Below are 20,123 nucleotides of genomic sequence, written 5' to 3' on the forward strand. Positions count from 1 at the left end.
CCTGGACCTCCTTCTCTCCCTGGACCTCCTTCTCTCCCTGGACCTCCTCCTCCTCTCCCTGGACCACCTCCTCCTTCTCTCCCTGGACCTCCTTCTCTCCCTGGACCACCTCCTTCTCTCCCTGGACCTCCTTCTCTCCCTGGACCTCCTTCTCTCCCTGGACCTCCTTCTCTCTCTGGACCTCCTCCTCTCCCTGGACCACCTCCTTCTCCCTGTGCCTTCTCTTTGGGGGTCTGCCAGTCCGGTAGCCTGTTCAGCCTGTTAGGTTTCAGCAGCTTAGGGCTCTGCCAGTCCGGTAGTCTGTTAGCTCTCAGCAGCGTGGGGCTCTGCCAGTCCGGTAGCCTGTTAGGTTTCAGCAGCTTGGGGCTCTGCCAGTCCAGTAGCCTGTTCAGCCTGTTAGGTTTCAGCAGCGTGGGGCTCTGCCAGTCCGGTAGTCTGTTAGGTTTCATCAGATTGGGGCTCTGCTCTATTGACTGGAGGCTGTAATGTCTAGTATACTGCCATCTATTGACTGGAGGCTGTAATGTCTAGTATACTGCCATCTATTGACTGGAGGATGTAATGTCTAGTATACTGCCATCTATTGACTGGAGGCTGTAATGTCTAGTATACTACCATCTATTGACTGGAGGCTGTAATGTCTAGTATACTGCCATCTATTGACTGGAGGCTGTAATGTCTAGTATACTGCCATCTATTGACTGGAGGCTGTAATGTCTAGTATACTGCCATCTATAGACTGGAGGCTGTAATGTCTAGTATACTGCCATCTATTGACTAGAGGCTGTAATGTCTAGTATACTGCCATCTATTGACTGGAGGATGTAATGTCTAGTATACTGCCATCTATTGACTGGAGGCTGTAATGTCTAGTATACTGCCATCTATTGACTGGAGGCTGTAATGTCTAGTATACTGCCATCTATTGACTGGAGGATGTAATGTCTAGTATACTGCCATCTATTGACCAGAGGGGGAAATATAACATCACTTTAAATGCTTCACAAACAACCCTATCTGGAAAACAAGTATTACTGTACACACACACACACACACACACACACACACACACACACACACACACACACACACACACTTGTGTGGACATGTATAGATATGGAACGTGAACTGTTTTGGTGCTTGAATTGAAAGAACTACTGCCTGCACCCATTAGATAATATCTAACTTCTCTCTCTCTCTCCTACCAGGTTTGAGTTAATGTGTTGGCAGTACAACCCATTAGATAATATCTAACTTCTCTCTCTCTCCTACCAGGTTTGAGTTAATGTGTTGGCAGTACAACCCATTAGATAATATCTAACTTCTCTCTCTCTCCTACCAGGTTTGAGTTAATGTGTTGGCAGTACAACCCATTAGATAATATCTAACTTCTCTCTCTCTCCTACCAGGTTTGAGTTAATGTGTTGGCAGTATAACCCATTAGATAATATCTAACTTCTCTCTCTCTCTCCTACCAGGTTTGAGTTAATGCGTATGTGTTGGCAGTACAACCCTAAGATGCGTCCGTCGTTTCTGGAGATCATTAACAGCATCAAGGAGGAGCTGGAGCCACCGTTCAGAGAGATGAGTTTCTTTTACAGCGAAGAGAACAAGCTTCCAGACACAGAGGAGTTAGACATGGAGGTAGAAAACATGAAGAATGTTCCTTTAGGCCCAGCTGCCTCTTCACGGCCCCCCATCCCCTGCCCCCCCACCACCTCCGGGTCCGCCCTGCCCAACCAGCCCCCTCCTCCCCCCTCCCAACAGACATCAGCCTCCACGGCCCCCGACGGTCCATTAACGCTGGGCTCCACCCCCCCTTCAGCCCCGTCCTCTGGGCAGGTTCAGCCCCAGGCTCCCTCGTCCCCCTCCTCCCCAGCCCTCGTGGCCACCAGCCAGGCCTGCTGCTCCCGAGTGGCCCCTGGCCCCTCCTCAGCCCAGAGCTCAGGGGCGTCAGAACAGGTGGAGTCCAACGGCCCCGAGGCGGTCGCCCAGGTCCTGCTGCGACCAGCCTTCAATGACTCACCGCCCTACGCACACATGAACGGAGTGAGGAAGAAGGAACGTGCCATGCCCCTCCCACAGTCCTCGGCCTGCTGATCCTAGTGGACCTCTCTCCATCCCTCATCCCTCTTTTCTAAAGAGCTTGGTGGACTCCTCTGTGGTGGGACTCCTCTGTGGTGGGACTCCTCTGTGGTGGGACTCCTCTGTGGTGGGACTCTTCTGTGGTGGACTTCCTCTGTGGTGGGACTCCTCTGTGGTGGGACTCCTCTGTGGTGGGACTCCTCTGTGGTGGGACTCCTCTGTGGTGGGACTCCTCTGTGGTGGGACTCCTCTGTGGTGGGACTCCTCTGTGGTGGGACTCCTCTGTGGTGGGACTCCTCTGTGGTGGGACTCCTCTGTGGTGGGACTCCTCTGTGGTGGGACTCCTCTGTGGTGGGACTCCTCTGTGGTGGGACTTCCTCTGTGGTGGGACTCCTCTGTGGTGGGACTCCTCTGTGGTGGGACTTCCTCTGTGGTGGGACTTCCTCTGTGGTGGGACTCCTCTGTGGTGGGACTCCTCTGTGGTGGGACTCCTACTTTTTCATTCTGTTATTGTATTGACATTGATATAAAGCACCTCCAGCTGAGGCCTGCTGGGAGGACCCTGACCCACAACCTGAACAACGTTTTTTTTTTTTTACATATAGTCCTTTAGGCCCAGCTACCTTTATATATAAAACGCAAGTCCGTTGTTCAGGAAGGTTTCTGGTTACCGCTACCAGTCAAAAGTTTGGACACACCTACTCATTCAAGGGTTTTTCTTAATGTTTACTATTTTCTACATTGTAGAATAATAGTGAAGACATCAAAAACAAAAAAAAACAAAAAAGTGTTAAGCAAATCAAAATATATTTGAGATTCTTCATGATAGCCACCCTTTGCCTTGATGACAGCTTTGCACTCTTGGCATTCTCTCAAGCAGCTTCATGAGGAATGCTTTTCCAACAGTCTTGAAGGAGTTCCCACATATGCTGAGCACTTGTTGGCTGCTTTTCCTTCACTCTGTGGTCCAACTCATCCCAAACCATCTCAATTGGGTTGAGGTCGGGTGATTGTGGAGGCCAGGTCATCTGATGCAGCACTCCATCACTCTCCTTGGTCATATAGCCCTTACACAGCCTGGAGGTGTGTTGGGTCATTGTCCTGTTGAAAAACAAATGATAGTCCCACTAAGCCCAAACCAGATGGGATGGTGTATCGCTGCAGAATACATCACACCACCTCCATGCTTCACGGTGGGAACCACACATGCGGAGATAATCTGTTCATCTACTCTGCATCGCACAAAGACACGGCTGTTGGAACCAAAAATCTCAAATTTGGACTCATCAGACCAAAGGACAGATTTCCACCGGTCTAATGTCCATTGGTCGTGTTTCTTGGCCTAAGCAAGTCTCTTCTTCCTATTGGTGTCCTTTAGTAGTGGTTTCTTTGCAGCAATTCAACCACGAAGTCCTGATTCACAGTCTCCTCTACAGTTGATGTTGAGATGTGTCTGTTAGTGAGGCTGGTAACTTTAATGAACTTATCCTCTGCAGCTGAGGTAACTCTGGGTCTTCCTTTCCTGTGGCGGTCCTCATGATAACCAGATTCATCATAGCGCTTGATGGTTTTTGTGACTGAAACTTTCAAAGTTCTTGACATGTTCCATATTGACTGACCTTCATGCCTTAAATTAATGATGGACTGTCATTTCTCTTTGCTTATTTGAGCTGTTCTTGCCATAATATGGACTTGGTCTTTTACCAAATAGGGCTATCTTCTGTATACCAACCCTACCTTGTCACAACACAACTGATTGGCTCAAACACACAACTGATTGGCTCAAACACACAACTGATTGGCTCAAACACACAACTGATTGGCTCAAACGCATAAAGAAGGAAAGAAATTCCACAAAAATAACTTTTAACAAGGCTGGTTGAGAGAATGCAAAGCTGTCATCAAGGCAAAAGGGTGGCTTATTGTAGAATCTCAAAATGAAAATATATTTTGAACTCTTTCTCTTTTTTGGGTTACGACGTGATTCCATTTGTGTTATTTCATAGTTCTGATGTCTTCACTATTATTCTACAATGTAGAAAATAGTACAAATAAAGAAAAACCCTGGAATGAGTAGGTGTTCTAGAACCCTGGAATGAGTAGGTGTTCTAGAACCCTGGAATGAGTAGGTGTTCTAGAACCCTGGAATGAGTAGGTGTTCTAGAACCCTGGAATGAGTAGGTGTTCTAAACTTTATACAGGTACTGAGATGGTACTCTATATATATATATAGTGTGTTTTCTATTAGTTTTTCTAAATATCCCCAAATGGAGACGTGATGGTTGGTTGGCTCACTGTGTAATATTGGGGGGCATTATTATTATTATTGTGAGGTAAATGTTAAATCTTCTGTCTGGACGCCACGTCAACGGTCAAGCGCTGTCTGTCTCTGTGTCTGTGTTGTACATCAGTGGATGGACAGACATGATCCTCTCTGTTGGACTGGGACAAGATGGTCATCACTGATGATGGTTAGTTGTCTGGTGTGAACTACGTCTTCTCCCTTTTGTCTTGTCTGTGATTGACAGGAATCATTCTGACACTAGTGTGAACTACGTCTTCTCCCTTTTGTCTTGTCTGTGATTGACAGGAATCATTCTCACACTAGTGTAAACTACGTCTTCTCCTTTTGTCTTGTCTGTGATTGACAGGAATCATTCTGACACTAGTGTAAACTACGTCTTCTCCCTTTGTCTTGTCTGTGATTGACAGGAATCATTCTGACACTAGTGTAAACTACGTCTTCTCCTTTTGTCTTGTCTGTGATTGACAGGAATCATTCTGACACTAGTGTAAACTACGTCTTCTCCCTTTGTCTTGTCTGTGATTGACAGGAATCATTCTGACACTAGTGTAAACTACGTCTTCTCCCTTTGTCTTGTCTGTGATTGACAGGAATCATTCTGACACTAGTGTAAACTACGTCTTCTCCTTTTGTCTTGTCTGTGATTGACAGGAATCATTCTGACACTAGTGTAAACTACGTCTTCTCCTTTTGTCTTGTCTGTGATTGACAGGAATCATTCTGACACTAGTGTAAACTACGTCTTCTCCTTTTGTCTTGTCTGTGATTGACAGGAATCATTCTGACACTAGTGTAAACTACGTCTTCTCCCTTTGTCTTGTCTGTGATTGACAGGAATCATTCTGACACTAGTGTAAACTACGTCTTCTCCCTTTGTCTTGTCTGTGATTGACAGGAATCATTCTGACACTAGTGTAAACTACGTCTTCTCCCTTTGTCTTGTCTGTGATTGACAGGAATCATTCTGACACTAGTGTAAACTACGTCTTCTCCTTTTGTCTTGTCTGTGATTGACAGGAATCATTCTGACACTAGTGTAAACTACGTCTTCTCCTTTTGTCTTGTCTGTGATTGACAGGAATCATTCTGACATTTGCGTAAACTACTTGTCGTCTCCTAAGCCTACAAGACATGACTAAATTATTTAGTATCTTAAAGGATTGTGATCAATGGGAGGTTGTTTTATCCAGTCCTTCAGTTCCCTTCTTAGTTCCTCTGACCGGATGTATGGCTCCATATGCTTAGTTCATCTGACCGGATGTATGGCTCCATATGCTTAGTTCCTCTGACCGGATGTATGGCTCCATATGCTTAGTTCATCTGACCGGATGTATGGCTCCATATGCTTAGTTCATCTGACCGGATGTATGGCTCCATATGCTTAGTTCATCTGACCGGATGTATGGCTCCATATGCTTAGTTCATCTGACCGGATGTATGGCTCCATATGCTTAGTTCATCTGACCGGATGTATGGCTCCATATGCTTAGTTCATCTGACCGGATGTATGGCTCCATATGCTTAGTTCATCTGACCGGATGTATGGCTCCATATGCTTAGTTCCTCTGACCGGATGTATGGCTCCATATGCTTAGTTCATCTGACCGGATGTATGGCTCCATATGCTTAGTTCATCTGACCGGATGTATGGCTCCATATGCTTAGTTCATCTGACCGGATGTATGGCTCCATATGCTTAGTTCATCTGACCGGATGTATGGCTCCATATGCTTAGTTCATCTGACCGGATGTATGGCTCCATATGCTTAGTTCATCTGACCGGATGTATGGCTCCATATGCTTAGTTCATCTGACCGGATGTATGGCTCCATATGCTTAGTTCCTCTGACCGGATGTATGGCTCCATATGCTTAGTTCATCTGACCGGATGTATGGCTCCATATGCTTAGTTCCTCTGCCCGGATGTATGGCTCCATATGCTTAGTTCATCTGACCGGATGTATGGCTCCATATGCTTATTTTCTCTGACCGGATGTATGGCTCCATATGCTTAGTTTCTCTGACCGGATGTATGGCTCCAGTCCAGTAGTATGGAGGGAGTAGGGACAGACAGGAGTTGTCTCCAGTCCAGTAGTATGAAGGGAGGGAGACATTGCTGTACACAGCAGGTATATATTTACACTGTAGTCTCTGCTCTAAGATTTAGAACATTTCTCCATTGCTCTTACAGTTGTTCACTACATCACCAACAGTATGTGGACACGAACTCGTCAAACATCTCATTTCAAAATGATGGGCATTAATATGGAGTTGGTCCCCCTTCTGCTGCTATAACAGCCTCCACTCTTCTGGGAAGGCTTTCCACTAGATGATGGAACATTGCTGCTATAACAGCCTCCACTCTTCTGGGAAGGCTTTCCACTAGATGTTGGAACATTGCTGCTATAACAGCCTCCACTCTTCTGGGAAGGCTTTCCACTAGATGTTGGAACATTGCTGCTATAACAGCCTCCACTCTTCTGCGAAGGCTTTCCACTAGATGTTGGTACATTGCTGCTGGGACTTGCTTCCATTCAGCCACAAGAGCATTAGTGAGGTCGGGCACTGATGTTGGGCGATTAGGCCTGGCTAGCAGTCGGCATCCCAATGGGATTGAGGTCAGGGCTCTGCGCAGGCCGGTCAAGTTCTTCCACATCGATCTCAACAAACCATTTCTGTATGGACCTCACTTTGTGCACGGGGGCTTTGTCATGCTGAAACAGGAAAGGGCCTTCCCCCAAACTGTTACCATAAAGTTGGAAGCACATAATCATCTAGAATGTCATTGTATGCTGTAGCATTAAGATTTCTGTTCACTGGAACTAAGGGCCTTACCCCGAACCATGAAAAACAGCCCCAGACTGTTATTCCTCCTCCACCAAACTTTACAGTTGGCACTATGCATTCGAGCAGGTAGCGTTACCTGGCATCGGCCAAACCCAGATTCGTCTGTCGAACTGCCAGATGGTGAAGTGTGATTAATCACTCCAGAGAAAGCGTTTCCACTGCTCCAGAGTTCAATGGCGGTGAGCTTTACACCACTCCAGCCAACACTTGGCATTGTGAATGGTGATCTTAGGCTTGTGTGCGGCTGCTCAGCCATGGAAACCCATTTCATGATGCTCCCGACCAACAGTTCTTGTGCTGACGTTGCTTCCAGAGGCAGTTTGGAACTCGGTACTGAGTGTTTTAAAACGCGCTACCTGCTTCAGCACTCGCCGTTGCCATTCTGTGAGCTGGTGTGGCCTACCACTTCGTGGCTGAGCCGTTGTTGCTCCTATATGTTCCCACCTCACAATAACAGCACTTACTGTTGACCGGGGCAGCTCTAGCAGGGAAGATATTTGACTAACTGACTTGTTGGAAAGGTGGCATCCTATGACGGTGCCACGTTGAAAGTCACTGAGCTCTTCAGTAAGGGCCATGCTACTGCCAATGTTGAGCTATGGAGATTGCATGGCTGTGTGGTGAATCCACTCATTTGAAGGGGTGTCCACATACCTTTGTATATTTGGTGTAGTTAGACCTCAACATGTTCATACACATCACTGTTTATGTTCTTCTAAGTAATTGTCTGTACAGAAGCTGCTATTTAATTCTTTATTTTTCTTGTGGTTATAATATATCTATATAAAAATGAATCGTTCAGGTTGATTGTTTTACTCTCGTTCCCATTACAGTCCATTTGTTCTTATGCTTGTTGTATTTCTCAAACAATTCATTCATATGAAACATCATTGTTTCTCTTTAACTCATAAAGATATGCTGTTTTGCCACATTGTCCAAAGCCTTACATTTGTTTTCACCAATACATTGTTGTTTTTGCCGGAAAGATGGCTTTTTATTTTAGTTTCTTAGAAGTTTAGTGACGGTATTCCTAACTGTTGTCTTTCCTGAATGAAGGACAGAGAAAGACCCCCCCCCCCCAGTCCTTAATGAAGGAAAGAGATACTGACATACCCCCCCCATTACTGGATCAAATAATGAGCTGCCATATCTACCCCCATTACTGATCAAATAATGAGCTGCCACATCTACCCCCATTACTAGATCAAATAATGAGCTGCCACATCTACCCCCATTACTAGATCAAATAATGAGCTGCCACATCTATCCCCATTACTAGATCAAATAATGAGCTGCTACTGCCACATCTACCCCCATTACTAGATCAAATAATGAGCTGCCACATCTACCCCCATTACTAGATCAAATAATGAGCTGCTACTGCCACATCTACCCTCTATTACTAGATCAAATAATGAGCTGCCACATCTACCCCCATTACTAGATCAAATAATGAGCTGCTACTGCCACATCTATCCCCCATACTAGATCAAATAATGAGCTGCCACATCTATCCCCCATACTAGATCAAATAATGAGCTGCTACTGCCACATCTATCCCCCATACTAGATCAAATAATGAGCCGCCACATCTATCCCCCATACTAGATCAAATAATGAGCTGCTACTGCCACATCTACCCTCCATTACTAGATCAAATAATGAGCTGCCACATCTATCCCCCATACTAGATCAAATAATGAGCTGCTACTGCCACATCTACCCTCCATTACTAGATCAAATAATGAGCTGCCACATCTATCCCCCATACTAGATCAAATAATGAGCTGCTACTGCCACATCTACCCCCATTACTAGATCAAATAATGAGCTGCCACATCTACCCCCCATACTATATCAAATAATGAGCTGCTACTGCCACATCTACCCCCATTACTCTACCCCCATCTACCACCACAAACCGATGCTGGCACTAAGTCCGCACTCAATGAGCTGTATATGGCCATAAGCAAACAAGAAAATGCTCATCCAGAAGCAGCGCTCCTAGTGGCCGGGGACTTTAATGCAGGCAAACTTAAATCAGTTTGACCTCATTTCTACCAGCATGTCAAATGTGCAACCAGAGGGAAAAACTCTAGACCATCTTTACCCCACACACCGAGAGACATACAAAGCTCTCCCTCCATTTGGCAAATCTGACCATAATTCTATCATCCTCCTGATTCCTGCAAGCAAAAACTGTGTGATCATGCTCTCCGTAGCAGATGTGAGCAAGACATTTTAAACAGGTCACCATTCACAAGTCAGCGGGGCCAGACAGATTACCAGGACGTGTACTCCAAGCATGTGCTGACCAACTGGCAAGTGTCTTCACTGACATTTTCAACTTCTCCCTGACCGAGTCTGTAATACCTACATGTTTCATGCAGACCACCATAGTCCCTGTGCCCAAGAAAGCGAAGGTAACCTGCCTAAATGACTACAGCCCCATAGTACTTACGTCAGTAGCCATGAAGTGCTTTGAAAGGCTGGTCATGGCTCACATCAACACCATCATCCCAGAAACCTTAGACCCACTCCAATTCGCATACCGCCCCAACAGATCCACAGATGACGCAATCTCAATCGCATTCCACATTGCCCTTTCCCACCCGGACAAAAGGAACATCTACGGTGTCAAGAATAAGCATGGGAACCCTTTGGAATGACCTGGATATCTGCTTAAATTGGTCATAACATGTGATCTGATCTTCATCTAAGTCACAACAATAGACAAACAGTCTGCTTAAACTAATAACACAATTATACGTTTTCATGTCTATTGATTACACAGCGTGTAAACATTCACAGTGCAGGGTGGGAAAAGTATGTGAACCCTTGGATTTAATAACTGGTTGACCCTCCTTTGGCAGCAATAACCTCAACCAAATGTTTTTTTGTAGTTGCGGATCAGACCTGCACAACGGTCAGGAGGAATTTTGGACCATTCCTCTTTACAAAACTGTTTCAGTTCAGCAATATTCTTGGGATGTCTGGTGTGAACCGTTCTCTTGAGGTCATGCCACAGCATCTCAATCGGGTTGAGGTCAGGACTGGGTCACTCCAGAAGGCGTATTTTCTTCTGTTGAAGCCATCCTGTTGTTGATTTACTTCCGTGTTTTGGGTCGTTGTCCTGCTGCATCACCCAACTTCTGTTGCGCTTCAATTGGCAGACGGATAGCCTTACATTCTCCTACAAAATGTATTGATAAACTTGGGAATTCATTTTTCTGTTGACGATAGCAAGCTGTCCAGACCCTGAGGCAGCAAAGCAGCCCCAAACCATGATGCTCCCTCCACCATACTTTACAGTTGGGATGAGGTTTTTATGTTGGTGTGCTGTGCTGTGCCTTTTTTTCTCCACACATAGTGTTTGTTCCTTCCAAACAACTCAACTTTAGTTTCATCTGTCCACAGAATATTTGCCAGTAGCGCTGTGGAACATCCAGGTGCGCTTTTGCAAACTTTTTTTTTGGACAGTAGTGGCTTCTTCCGTGGTGTCCTCCCATGAACACCATTCTTGTTTAGTGTTTTACGTATCGTAGACTCGTCAACAGAGATGATAGCATGTTCCAGATATGTCTAAATCTTCAGCTGACACTAGGATTCTTCTTAACCTCATTGGGCATTCTGCGCTGTGCTCTTGCAGTCATCTTTGCAGGATGGCCAGTCCTAGGAAGAGTAGCAACAGTGCTGAACTTTCTCCATTTATAGACCATTTGTCTTACCGTGAACTGATGAACATCAAGGCTTTTAGAGACACTTTTGTAACCCTTTCCAGCTTTATGTAAGTCAATAATTCTTAATCTTAGGTCTTCTGAGGTATCTTTTGTTCGAGGCATGGTTCACATCAGGCAATGCTTCTTGTGAATAGCAAACTCAAATTTTGTGAGTGTTTTGTATAGGGCAGGGTAACTCTAACCAACATCTCGTCTCATTGATTGGACTCCAGGTTAGCTGACCCATGACTCCAAGTAGCTTTTGAAGAAGTCATTAGCCTAAGGGTTCACATACTTTTTTCAACCTACACTGTGAATGTATTCAATATAGACAAGAAAAATACAAGAATTTGCGTGTTATTAGTTTAAGCACACTGTGTGTCTGTTCTGACGTAGATGGTCAGATAACATTTTTACCAATTTATGCAGAAATCCAGGTAATTCCAAAGGGTTCACATACTTTTTCTTGCCACTGTATGTGAGCATGCTATTCATTGACTACAGCTCAGCGATCAACACCATAGTGCCCACACAACTCATCACTAAGCTAAGGACCCTGGGACTAAACACCTCCTCCTGCAACTGGATCAAGGACTTCCTGACGGGCCGCCTCCCATGTGGTAAGGGCAGGTAACAACACATCTGCCACGTCAATACAGGCAACAACATCCCTGCCACACTAATCCTCAACCCGGGGGCCCCTCAGGGTGCGTGCTTAGTCCCCTCCTGTATTCCCTGTTCACCCACGACTGTGTGGAAAGCACGACTCCAACACCATTAAGTTTGCTTACGACAAGTGGTAGGCCTGATCATCGACAAGGATGAAACAGCCTATAGGGGTGAGAGACCTGGCAGTGTGGTGCCAGGACAACAACCTCTCCCTCAGCGTGAGCAAGACAAAGGAGATGATCGTGGACTACAGGAAAAGGAGGGCCGAACACGCCCCTTTCACATTGACGGTGCTGTAGTGTAGCAGGTTGAGATCTTTAAGTTCCTTGGTGTCCACATCACCAACAAACTCATGGTCCAAACATACTAAGGCAGTCGCGAAGAGGGCACAACAATACCTTTCCCCCTCAGGAGACTGAAAAGATTTGGCATGGTTCCCCAGATCCTCAAACTTCTACAGCTGCACCATCGAGAGCATCCTGACCGATTGCATCATCGCCTGGTATGGCAACTGCTTGGCATCCGATTGTTTGGCGCTACAGAGGGTAGTGTGTATGGCCCAGTACATCACTGGGTCAAAGCTTCCTGTCATCCAGGACCTACAGTGCATTCAGAATGTATTCAGACCCCTTGACTTTTTCCACATATTGTTAAATTACAGCCTTTTTCTAAAATTGATTAAATTAAACCATTTTCTCAGCAATCTACACACAACTCCCCATAATGACAAAGATAAAACAGTTTTTTAGACATGTTTGCTAATTTATTAAAAACCAGAAATATCTTATTTACATAAGTATTTGGACCCTTTGCTATGAGACTCTAAATTGATCTCAGGTGCATCCTGTTTCCATCGATCATCCTTCAGATGTTTCTACAACTTGATTGGAGATCACCTGAGGTAAATTCAATTGATTGGACATGATTTGGAAAGGCACACACCTGTCTACATAAGGTCCCACAGTTAACAGTGAATTTCAGAGCAAAAACCAAGCCAGGAGGTCAAAGGAATTGTCCTCCAAGACAGGATTGTGTCGAGGCACAGATCTGGGGAAGGGTACCGAAACAATTCTGCAGCATTGAAGGTCCCCAAGAAATCAGTGGCCTCCATTTTTTATTTTTTTTTATTCTCCCCAATTTCGTGGTTTCCAATTGATAGTTAGTCTTGTCTCATCGCTGCAACTCCCGTACGGACTCAGGAGAGGCGAAGGTCGAGAGCCATACATCCTCCGAAACACAACCCAACCTAGCTGCACTGCTTCTTGACACAATGCCCATCCAACCTGGAAGCCAGCCGCACCAATGTGTAGGAGGAAACACTGTACACCTGGCGACCTGATCAGCGTGCACTGCGCCCGGCCCGCCACAGGAGTCGCTAGTGCGCGATGAGACAAAGATATCCCTTCCGGCCAAACCCTCCCTAACCCGGACGACGCTGGGACAATTGCGCGTCGCCCCATGGACCTCCCGGTCGCGGCCGGCTGCGACAGAGCCTGGGCTCAAACCCAGAATCTCTGGTGGCACAGCTAAGCTTAGTGCCATAGACCACTGCACCACCTGGGAGGCCCGCCTCCATCATTCTTAAATGGACGAAGTTGAAACCACCAAGACTCTTCCTAGAGCTGGCCGCCCAGCCAAATTCAGAATTGGGAGAAGGGCCTTGGCCAGGGAGGTGACCAATAACCAAATGGTCACTCTGACAGAGCTCTAGAGTTCTTCTGTGGAGATGGTAGAATCTTCCAGAAGGACAACCATCTCTGCAGCACTTCACCAATCAGGCCTTTATGGTAGAGTGGCTAGATGGAAGGCACTCCTCAGTAAAAGGCACATGGCTTTCATCAAGCTGCCCACTCAAGAAAAAGCTTAAAACGATAACCAGTGCCTGCAGCCTAGTTCAGGTTAGCAACCCTTTGCCTTGATGACAGCTTTGCACACTCTTGGCATTCTCTCATCCAGCTTCACCTGTAATTGATTTACAACAGTCTTGAAGGAGTTCCCACATATGCTGAGCACTTGTTGGCTGCTTTTCCTTCACTCTGCGGTCCGACTCATCCTAAACCATCTCAATGTGTTTGAGGTCGAAGGGTTATGGAGGCCAGGTCATCTGATGCAGCACTCCATCACTCTCCTTTTTGGTCAAATAGCCCTTACACAACCTGGAGGTTTTGGGTCATTATCCTGTTGAAAAACAAATGATAGTCCCACTACGCCATGCCATCTGGTTTGGGCTTATCACTGCAGAATGCTGTTGTAGCCATGTTGGTTATGTGCCTTGAATTCTAAATAAATCACAGACAGTGTCACCAGCAAAGCACCCGCACACCATCACACCACCTCCATGCTTTACGGTGGGAACTACACATGCGGAGATCATCCGTTCACCCACACCGCGTCTCACAAAAACACCGCGGTTGGAACCAAAAATCTCCAATTTGGACTCCAGACCAAAGGACACATTTCAACCGGTCTAATGTCCATTGCTCGTGTTTCTTGGCCCAAGTGACACTTCTTCTTATTGGTGTTCTCTAGTAGTGGTTTCTTTGCAGCAATTCAACCATGAAGGCCTGATTCACACAGTCTCCTCTGAACAGTTGATGTTGATGCGTCTCTTACTTGAATCAGTGAAGCATTTATTTGGCTGCAATTTCTGAGGCTGGTAACTCTAATGAACGTATCCCCTGCAGTAGAGGTAACTCTGGGTCTTCCATTCCTGTGGCGGTCCTCATGAGAGACAGTTTCATCATATTGAATGATGGTTTTTGCAACTGCACTTGAAGAAACGTTCAATGTTCTTGAAATGTTCTGTATTGACTGACCTTCATGTCTTAAAGTAATGATGGACTGTCGTTTCTCTTTGCTTATTTGAGCTGTTCTTGCCATAATATGGACTTGGTCTTTTACCAAATAGGGCTATCTTCTGTATACCAACCCTACCTTGTCACAACACAACTGATTGGCTCAAACACACAACTGATTGGCTCAAACACATTAAGGAAAACAATTACAAAAATAACTGAAAGGCACAGCTGTTAATTTAAATGCATTCCAGGCGACTACTTTATGAAGCTGGTTGAGAGAATGCCAAGAGTGGGCAAAGCTGTCATCCAGGCAAAGGTTTGCTATTTGAAGAAACTAAAATATAAAATACTTTTTGATTTGTGTCAAACTTTTGTTTACTACATGATTCCATGTGTTATTTCATAGTTTTGATGTCTTCACTATTATTCTACAAAAAGTAAAAATAAGAAAAACCCTTGAATTAAGAGGTGTTTTAAAACTTTTGACCGGTAGTGTATATTATAAGCAAAAGGATGTTCCCCAATGCTGGAAGGGGGGCCTGAGTGAAAAAGTTTGGGAACTCTTGCTGTACCTGATATGCTTAATTCAGTATGCCACTATACATGTTCTGAGACGATCCAGAGATACTCAAAGATACTGATGTATGGTGCATTTGGTTCTGGGGGAAGAGCGCCCCCGTGTCGCTAAAGCTAGAATCGTTACGATGCCTCAAAAACTACAACAACCGGCAAACAACTCATATCCGGGCTCCAGTCAATGACGTCGCCGTTGACTTTTACGTCTGTTGATAAAATATCAAGACGTGCCCACAGGGACGTTAGGCTTTACAAACATTGCTTCTGCAAGAAGGTAAAGGAAGTAGCTAAGCTAACAGTTTGACATGAATAAGCAGTTCACTTGGAGATGTGCTTTCAAAGAAGCCAGCTACTGTTTTGAAACGTTTGATAATGTTGGTTTTAATTGTCCATACATGGCTAGCTAGCTAGTTACATAAGTTAACTGTTTGTTTTGCACACATTGCCAAGGAAGACCCAAGTGTTCGCAGCTAACGTTAGCTTGCTCTGCATGGCATATAACAACGTTACTGTTATGCTAACGTTAGCTCGCAAGTAACAGTACAGTAGGACCGAAGATACTGCTGGTAGAACTAGCTAACGTTACTAGCTAGCTAGCATCTTTCCTAAGGTATGTTTTGGACATTCAACCAAGCTGTATGTCTGATTTATGAATAAAACATTGTTTTATTGTATCTAACTATTGCACACGTAGGCGTTATACTTTGCCAATGCATCGTGGTCCCAGTCTGATTATGGGAACATCTCTGCGTTGTTTTCCTGTTTATTTTCCTCTTTAAGGTGTAGCGGTGGTTCAGATAGAAGACCAGGAAAGGTACAGGAAGTGACGGTGCTTCCTTGTTGCCATGGCGTCTGAGCTGCAGGAGGCGATCTGCATGGCCAAGCAGGAGCGTCACAAGAACCTGTTCCTCAACTACAGGTGTGTTTTATTAAGGCATGTTACTATGTGTTAAATGTAAGTTATATGTGCTAGCCTTGATTCAACCTGTTCCTCAACTACAGGAACCTGAACAACTTTCCGGTCGAGCTGCTGAAAGATGAAGGACTACAGTTCCTACAGAGGCTTTATATGAAGAGGAACTCTCTCACCACGCTGGTACGGACTGGTAGGGTCTCTGGTCCAGAACTCTCTCACCACGCTGGTACGGACTGGTGGGGTCTCTGGTCCAGAACTCTCTCACCACGCTGGTACGGACTGGTGGGGTCTCTGGTCCAGAACTCTCTCACCACGCTGGTACGGACTGGTGGGGTCTCTGGTCCAGAACTCTCTCACCACGCTGGTACGGACTGGTGGGGTCTCTGGTCCAGAACTCTCTCACCACGCTGGTACGGACTGGTGGGGTCTCTGGTCCAGAACTCTCTCACCACGCTGGTACGGACTGGTGGGGTCTCTGGTCCAGAACTCTCTCACCACGCTGGTACGGACTGGTGGGGTCTCTGGTCCAGAACTCTCTCACCACGCTGGTACGGCCTGGTGGGGTCTCTGGTCCAGAACTCTCTCACCACGCTGGTACGGCCTGGTGGGGTCTCTGGTCCAGAACTCTCTCACCACGCTGGTACGGACTGGTTGGGTCTCTGGTCCAGAACACTCTCACCACGCTGGTACGGCCTGGTGAGGTCTCTGGTCCAGAACTCTCTCACCACGCTGGTACGGACTGGTGGGGTCTCTGGTCCAGAACTCTCTCACCACGCTGGTACGGACTGGTGGGGTCTCTGGTCCAGAACTCTCTCACCACGCTGGTACGGACTGGTGGGATCTCTGGTCCAGAACTCTCTCACCACGCTGGTACGGACTGGTGGGGTCTCTGGTCCAGAACTCTCTCACCACGCTGGTACGGACTGGTGGGGTCTCTGGTCCAGAACTCTCTCACCACGCTGGTACGGACTGGTGTGGTCTCTGGACCAGGCTGTTACGTAACACCTTGGACCAGAGCTAGGTGTCTGTCCGGCATAGTTTAGATCCAGTATTTATGTGTGGTAACTCTCATTCTGTAGCCTGGCTCTTAGTGATGTCAGTTTTCTATAATTTGCATTGTGGTCTGTGACCATGATGCTCCCTCCACCATACTTTACAGTTGGGATGAGGTTTTTATGTTGGTGTGCTGTGCTGTGCCTTTTTTTCTCCACACATAGTGTTTGTTCCTTCCAAACAACTCAACTTTAGTTTCATCTGTCCACAGAATATTTGCCAGTAGCGCTGTGGAACATCCAGGTGCGCTTTTGCAAACTTTTTTTTTGGACAGTAGTGGCTTCTTCCGTGGTGTCCTCCCATGAACACCATTCTTGTTTAGTGTTTTACGTATCGTAGACTCGTCAACAGAGATGATAGCATGTTCCAGATATGTCTAAATCTTCAGCTGACACTAGGATTCTTCTTAACCTCATTGGGCATTCTGCGCTGTGCTCTTGCAGTCATCTTTGCAGGATGGCCAGTCCTAGGAAGAGTAGCAACAGTGCTGAACTTTCTCCATTTATAGACCATTTGTCTTACCGTGAACTGATGAACATCAAGGCTTTTAGAGACACTTTTGTAACCCTTTCCAGCTTTATGTAAGTCAATAATTCTTAATCTTAGGTCTTCTGAGGTATCTTTTGTTCGAGGCATGGTTCACATCAGGCAATGCTTCTTGTGAATAGCAAACTCAAATTTTGTGAGTGTTTTGTATAGGGCAGGGTAACTCTAACCAACATCTCGTCTCATTGATTGGACTCCAGGTTAGCTGACCCATGACTCCAAGTAGCTTTTGAAGAAGTCATTAGCCTAAGGGTTCACATACTTTTTTCAACCTACACTGTGAATGTATTCAATATAGACAAGAAAAATACAAGAATTTGCGTGTTATTAGTTTAAGCACACTGTGTGTCTGTTCTGACGTAGATGGTCAGATAACATTTTTACCAATTTATGCAGAAATCCAGGTAATTCCAAAGGGTTCACATACTTTTCTTGCCACTGTATGTGAGCATGCTATTCATTGACTACAGCTCAGCGATCAACACCATAGTGCCCACACAACTCATCACTAAGCTAAGGACCCTGGGACTAAACACCTCCCCCTGCAACTGGATCAAGGACTTCCTGACGGGCCGCCTCCCATGTGGTAAGGGTAGGTAACAACACATCTGCCACGTCAATACAGGCAACAACATCCCTGCCACGCTAATCCTCAACCCGGGGGCCCCTCAGGGTGCGTGCTTAGTCACCTCCTGTATTCCCTGTTCACCCACGACTGTGTGGAAAGCACGACTCCAACACCATTAAGTTTGCTTACGACACAAGTGGTAGGCCTGATCATCGACAAGGATGAAACAGCCTATAGGGGGAGGTCAGAGACCTGGCAGTGTGGTGCCAGGACAACAACCTCTCCCTCAGGGTGAGCAAGACAAAGGAGATGATCGTGGACTACAGGAAAAGGAGGGCCGAACATGCCCCTTTCACATTGACGGTGCTGTAGTGTAGCAGGTTGAGATCTTTAAGTTCCTTGGTGTCCACATCACCAACAAACTCATGGTCCAAACATACTAAGGCAGTCGCGAAGAGGGCACAACAACACCTTCCCCCCTCAGGAGACTGAAAAGATTTGGCATGGTTCCCCAGATCCTCAAACTTCTACAGCTGCACCATCGAGAGCATCCTGACCGATTGCATCATCGCCTGGTATGGCAACTGCTTGGCATCCGATTGTTTGGCGCTACAGAGGGTAGTGTGTATGGCCCAGTACATCACTGGGTCAAAGCTTCCTGTCATCCAGGACCTACAGTGCATTCAGAATGTATTCAGACCCCTTGACTTTTTCCACATTTTGTTAAATTACAGCCTTTTTCTCTGCGGTCCGACTCATCCCAAACCATCTCAATGTGTTTGAGGTCGGAGGGTTATGGAGGCCAGGTCATCTGATGCAGCACTCCATCACTCTCCTTTTTGGTCAAATAGCCCTTACACAGCCTGGAGGTGTTGGGTCATTATCCTGTTGAAAAACAAATGATAGTCCCACTACGCCATGCCATCTGGTTTGGGCTTATCACTGCAGAATGCTGTTGTAGCCATGTTGGTTATGTGCCTTGAATTCTAAATAAATCACAGACAGTGTCACCAGCAAAGCACCCGCACACCATCACACCACCTCCATGCTTTACGGTGGGAACTACACATGCGGAGATCATCCGTTCACCCACACTGCGTCTCACAAAAACACCGCGGTTGGAACCAAAAATCTCCAATTTGGACTCCAGACCAAAGGACACATTTCAACCGGTCTAATGTCCATTGCTCGTGTTTCTTGGCCCAAGTGACACTTCTTCTTATTGGTGTTCTCTAGTAGTGGTTTCTTTGCAGCAATTCAACCATGAAGGCCTGATTCACACAGTCTCCTCTGAACAGTTGATGTTGATGTGTCTCTTACTTGAATCAGTGAAGCATTTATTTGGCTGCAATTTCTGAGGCTGGTAACTCTAATGAACGTATCCTCTGCAGTAGAGGTAACTCTGGGTCTTCCTTTCCTGTGGTGGTCCTCATGAGAGACAGTTTCATCATATTGAATGATGGTTTTTGCAACTGCATTTGAAGAAACTTTCAATGTTCTGTATTGACTGACCTTCATGTCTTAAAGTAATGATGGACTGTTGTTTCTCTTTGCTTATTTGAGCTGTTCTTGCCATAATATGGACTTGATCTTTTACCAAATAGGGCTATCTTCTGTATACCAACCCTACCTTGTCACAACACAACTGATTGGCTCAAACACACAACTGATTGGCTCAAACACATTAAGGAAAACAATTACAAAAATAACTGAAAGACACAGCTGTTAATTTAAATGCATTCCAGGCACCTTATGAAGCTGGTTGAGAGAATGCCAAGAGTGGGCAAAGCTTTCATCCAGGCAAAGGTTTGCTATTTGAAGAAACTAAAATATAAAATACTTTTTGATTTGTGTCGAAACTTTTGTTTACTACATGATTCCATGTGTTATTTCATAGTTTTGATGTCTTCACTATTATTCTACAAAAAGTAAAAATAAGAAAAACCCTTGAATGAAGAGGTGTTTTAAAACTTTTGACCGGTAGTGTATATTATAAGCAAAAGGATGTTCCCCAATGCTGGAAGGGGGGCCTGAGTGAAAA

The 20,123-nt window shown here is 45.7% G+C and overlaps 2 protein-coding genes across 7 annotated transcripts in view; both read left to right on the plus strand.

Annotated features, from left to right (window-relative positions):
• igf1rb (insulin like growth factor 1b receptor) overlaps positions 1-8,166 on the plus strand; it is a 108,132-nt gene extending 99,966 nt beyond the window's left edge. For 2 of the 3 annotated variants that reach the window (XM_090222061.1, XM_090222060.1), the window contains one exon: positions 1,479-8,166. In XM_090222061.1, coding sequence (XP_090078187.1) covers positions 1,479-2,100 — 622 coding nt within the window. In that variant the 3' untranslated portion in view covers positions 2,101-8,166. The remainder of the gene's footprint in view (positions 1-1,478) is intronic. The other variant, XR_016492217.1, reaches the window with a different exon arrangement.
• A 7,002-nt stretch (positions 8,167-15,168) lies between these two features.
• On the plus strand, positions 15,169-19,954 carry LOC149971510 (uncharacterized). 4 transcript variants are annotated; one of them, XM_090222069.1, is made up of 3 exons: positions 15,169-15,273; positions 15,780-15,918; positions 16,002-19,624. In XM_090222069.1, the coding sequence occupies exons 2-3, from the start codon at positions 15,845-15,847 to the stop codon at positions 16,915-16,917; spliced, it is 990 nt and encodes a 329-aa protein (XP_090078195.1). In that variant the 5' UTR covers positions 15,169-15,273; positions 15,780-15,844; the 3' UTR covers positions 16,918-19,624. The 4 variants fall into 4 exon arrangements, with proteins under 4 accessions (XP_090078195.1, XP_090078193.1, XP_090078194.1 ...); XM_090222067.1 differs by having other exon boundaries at positions 15,184-15,609; positions 16,002-19,954; XM_090222068.1 differs by having other exon boundaries at positions 15,185-15,273; positions 15,780-15,901; positions 15,985-17,574.
• Positions 19,955-20,123: the final 169 nt, after the last annotated feature.

This window comes from Oncorhynchus mykiss, chromosome 26 (genome assembly GCF_057628025.1).
Source record: "Oncorhynchus mykiss isolate SJ-2025 chromosome 26, ASM5762802v1, whole genome shotgun sequence".
In the NCBI taxonomy this organism is placed as follows: Eukaryota; Metazoa; Chordata; class Actinopteri; order Salmoniformes; family Salmonidae; genus Oncorhynchus; species Oncorhynchus mykiss.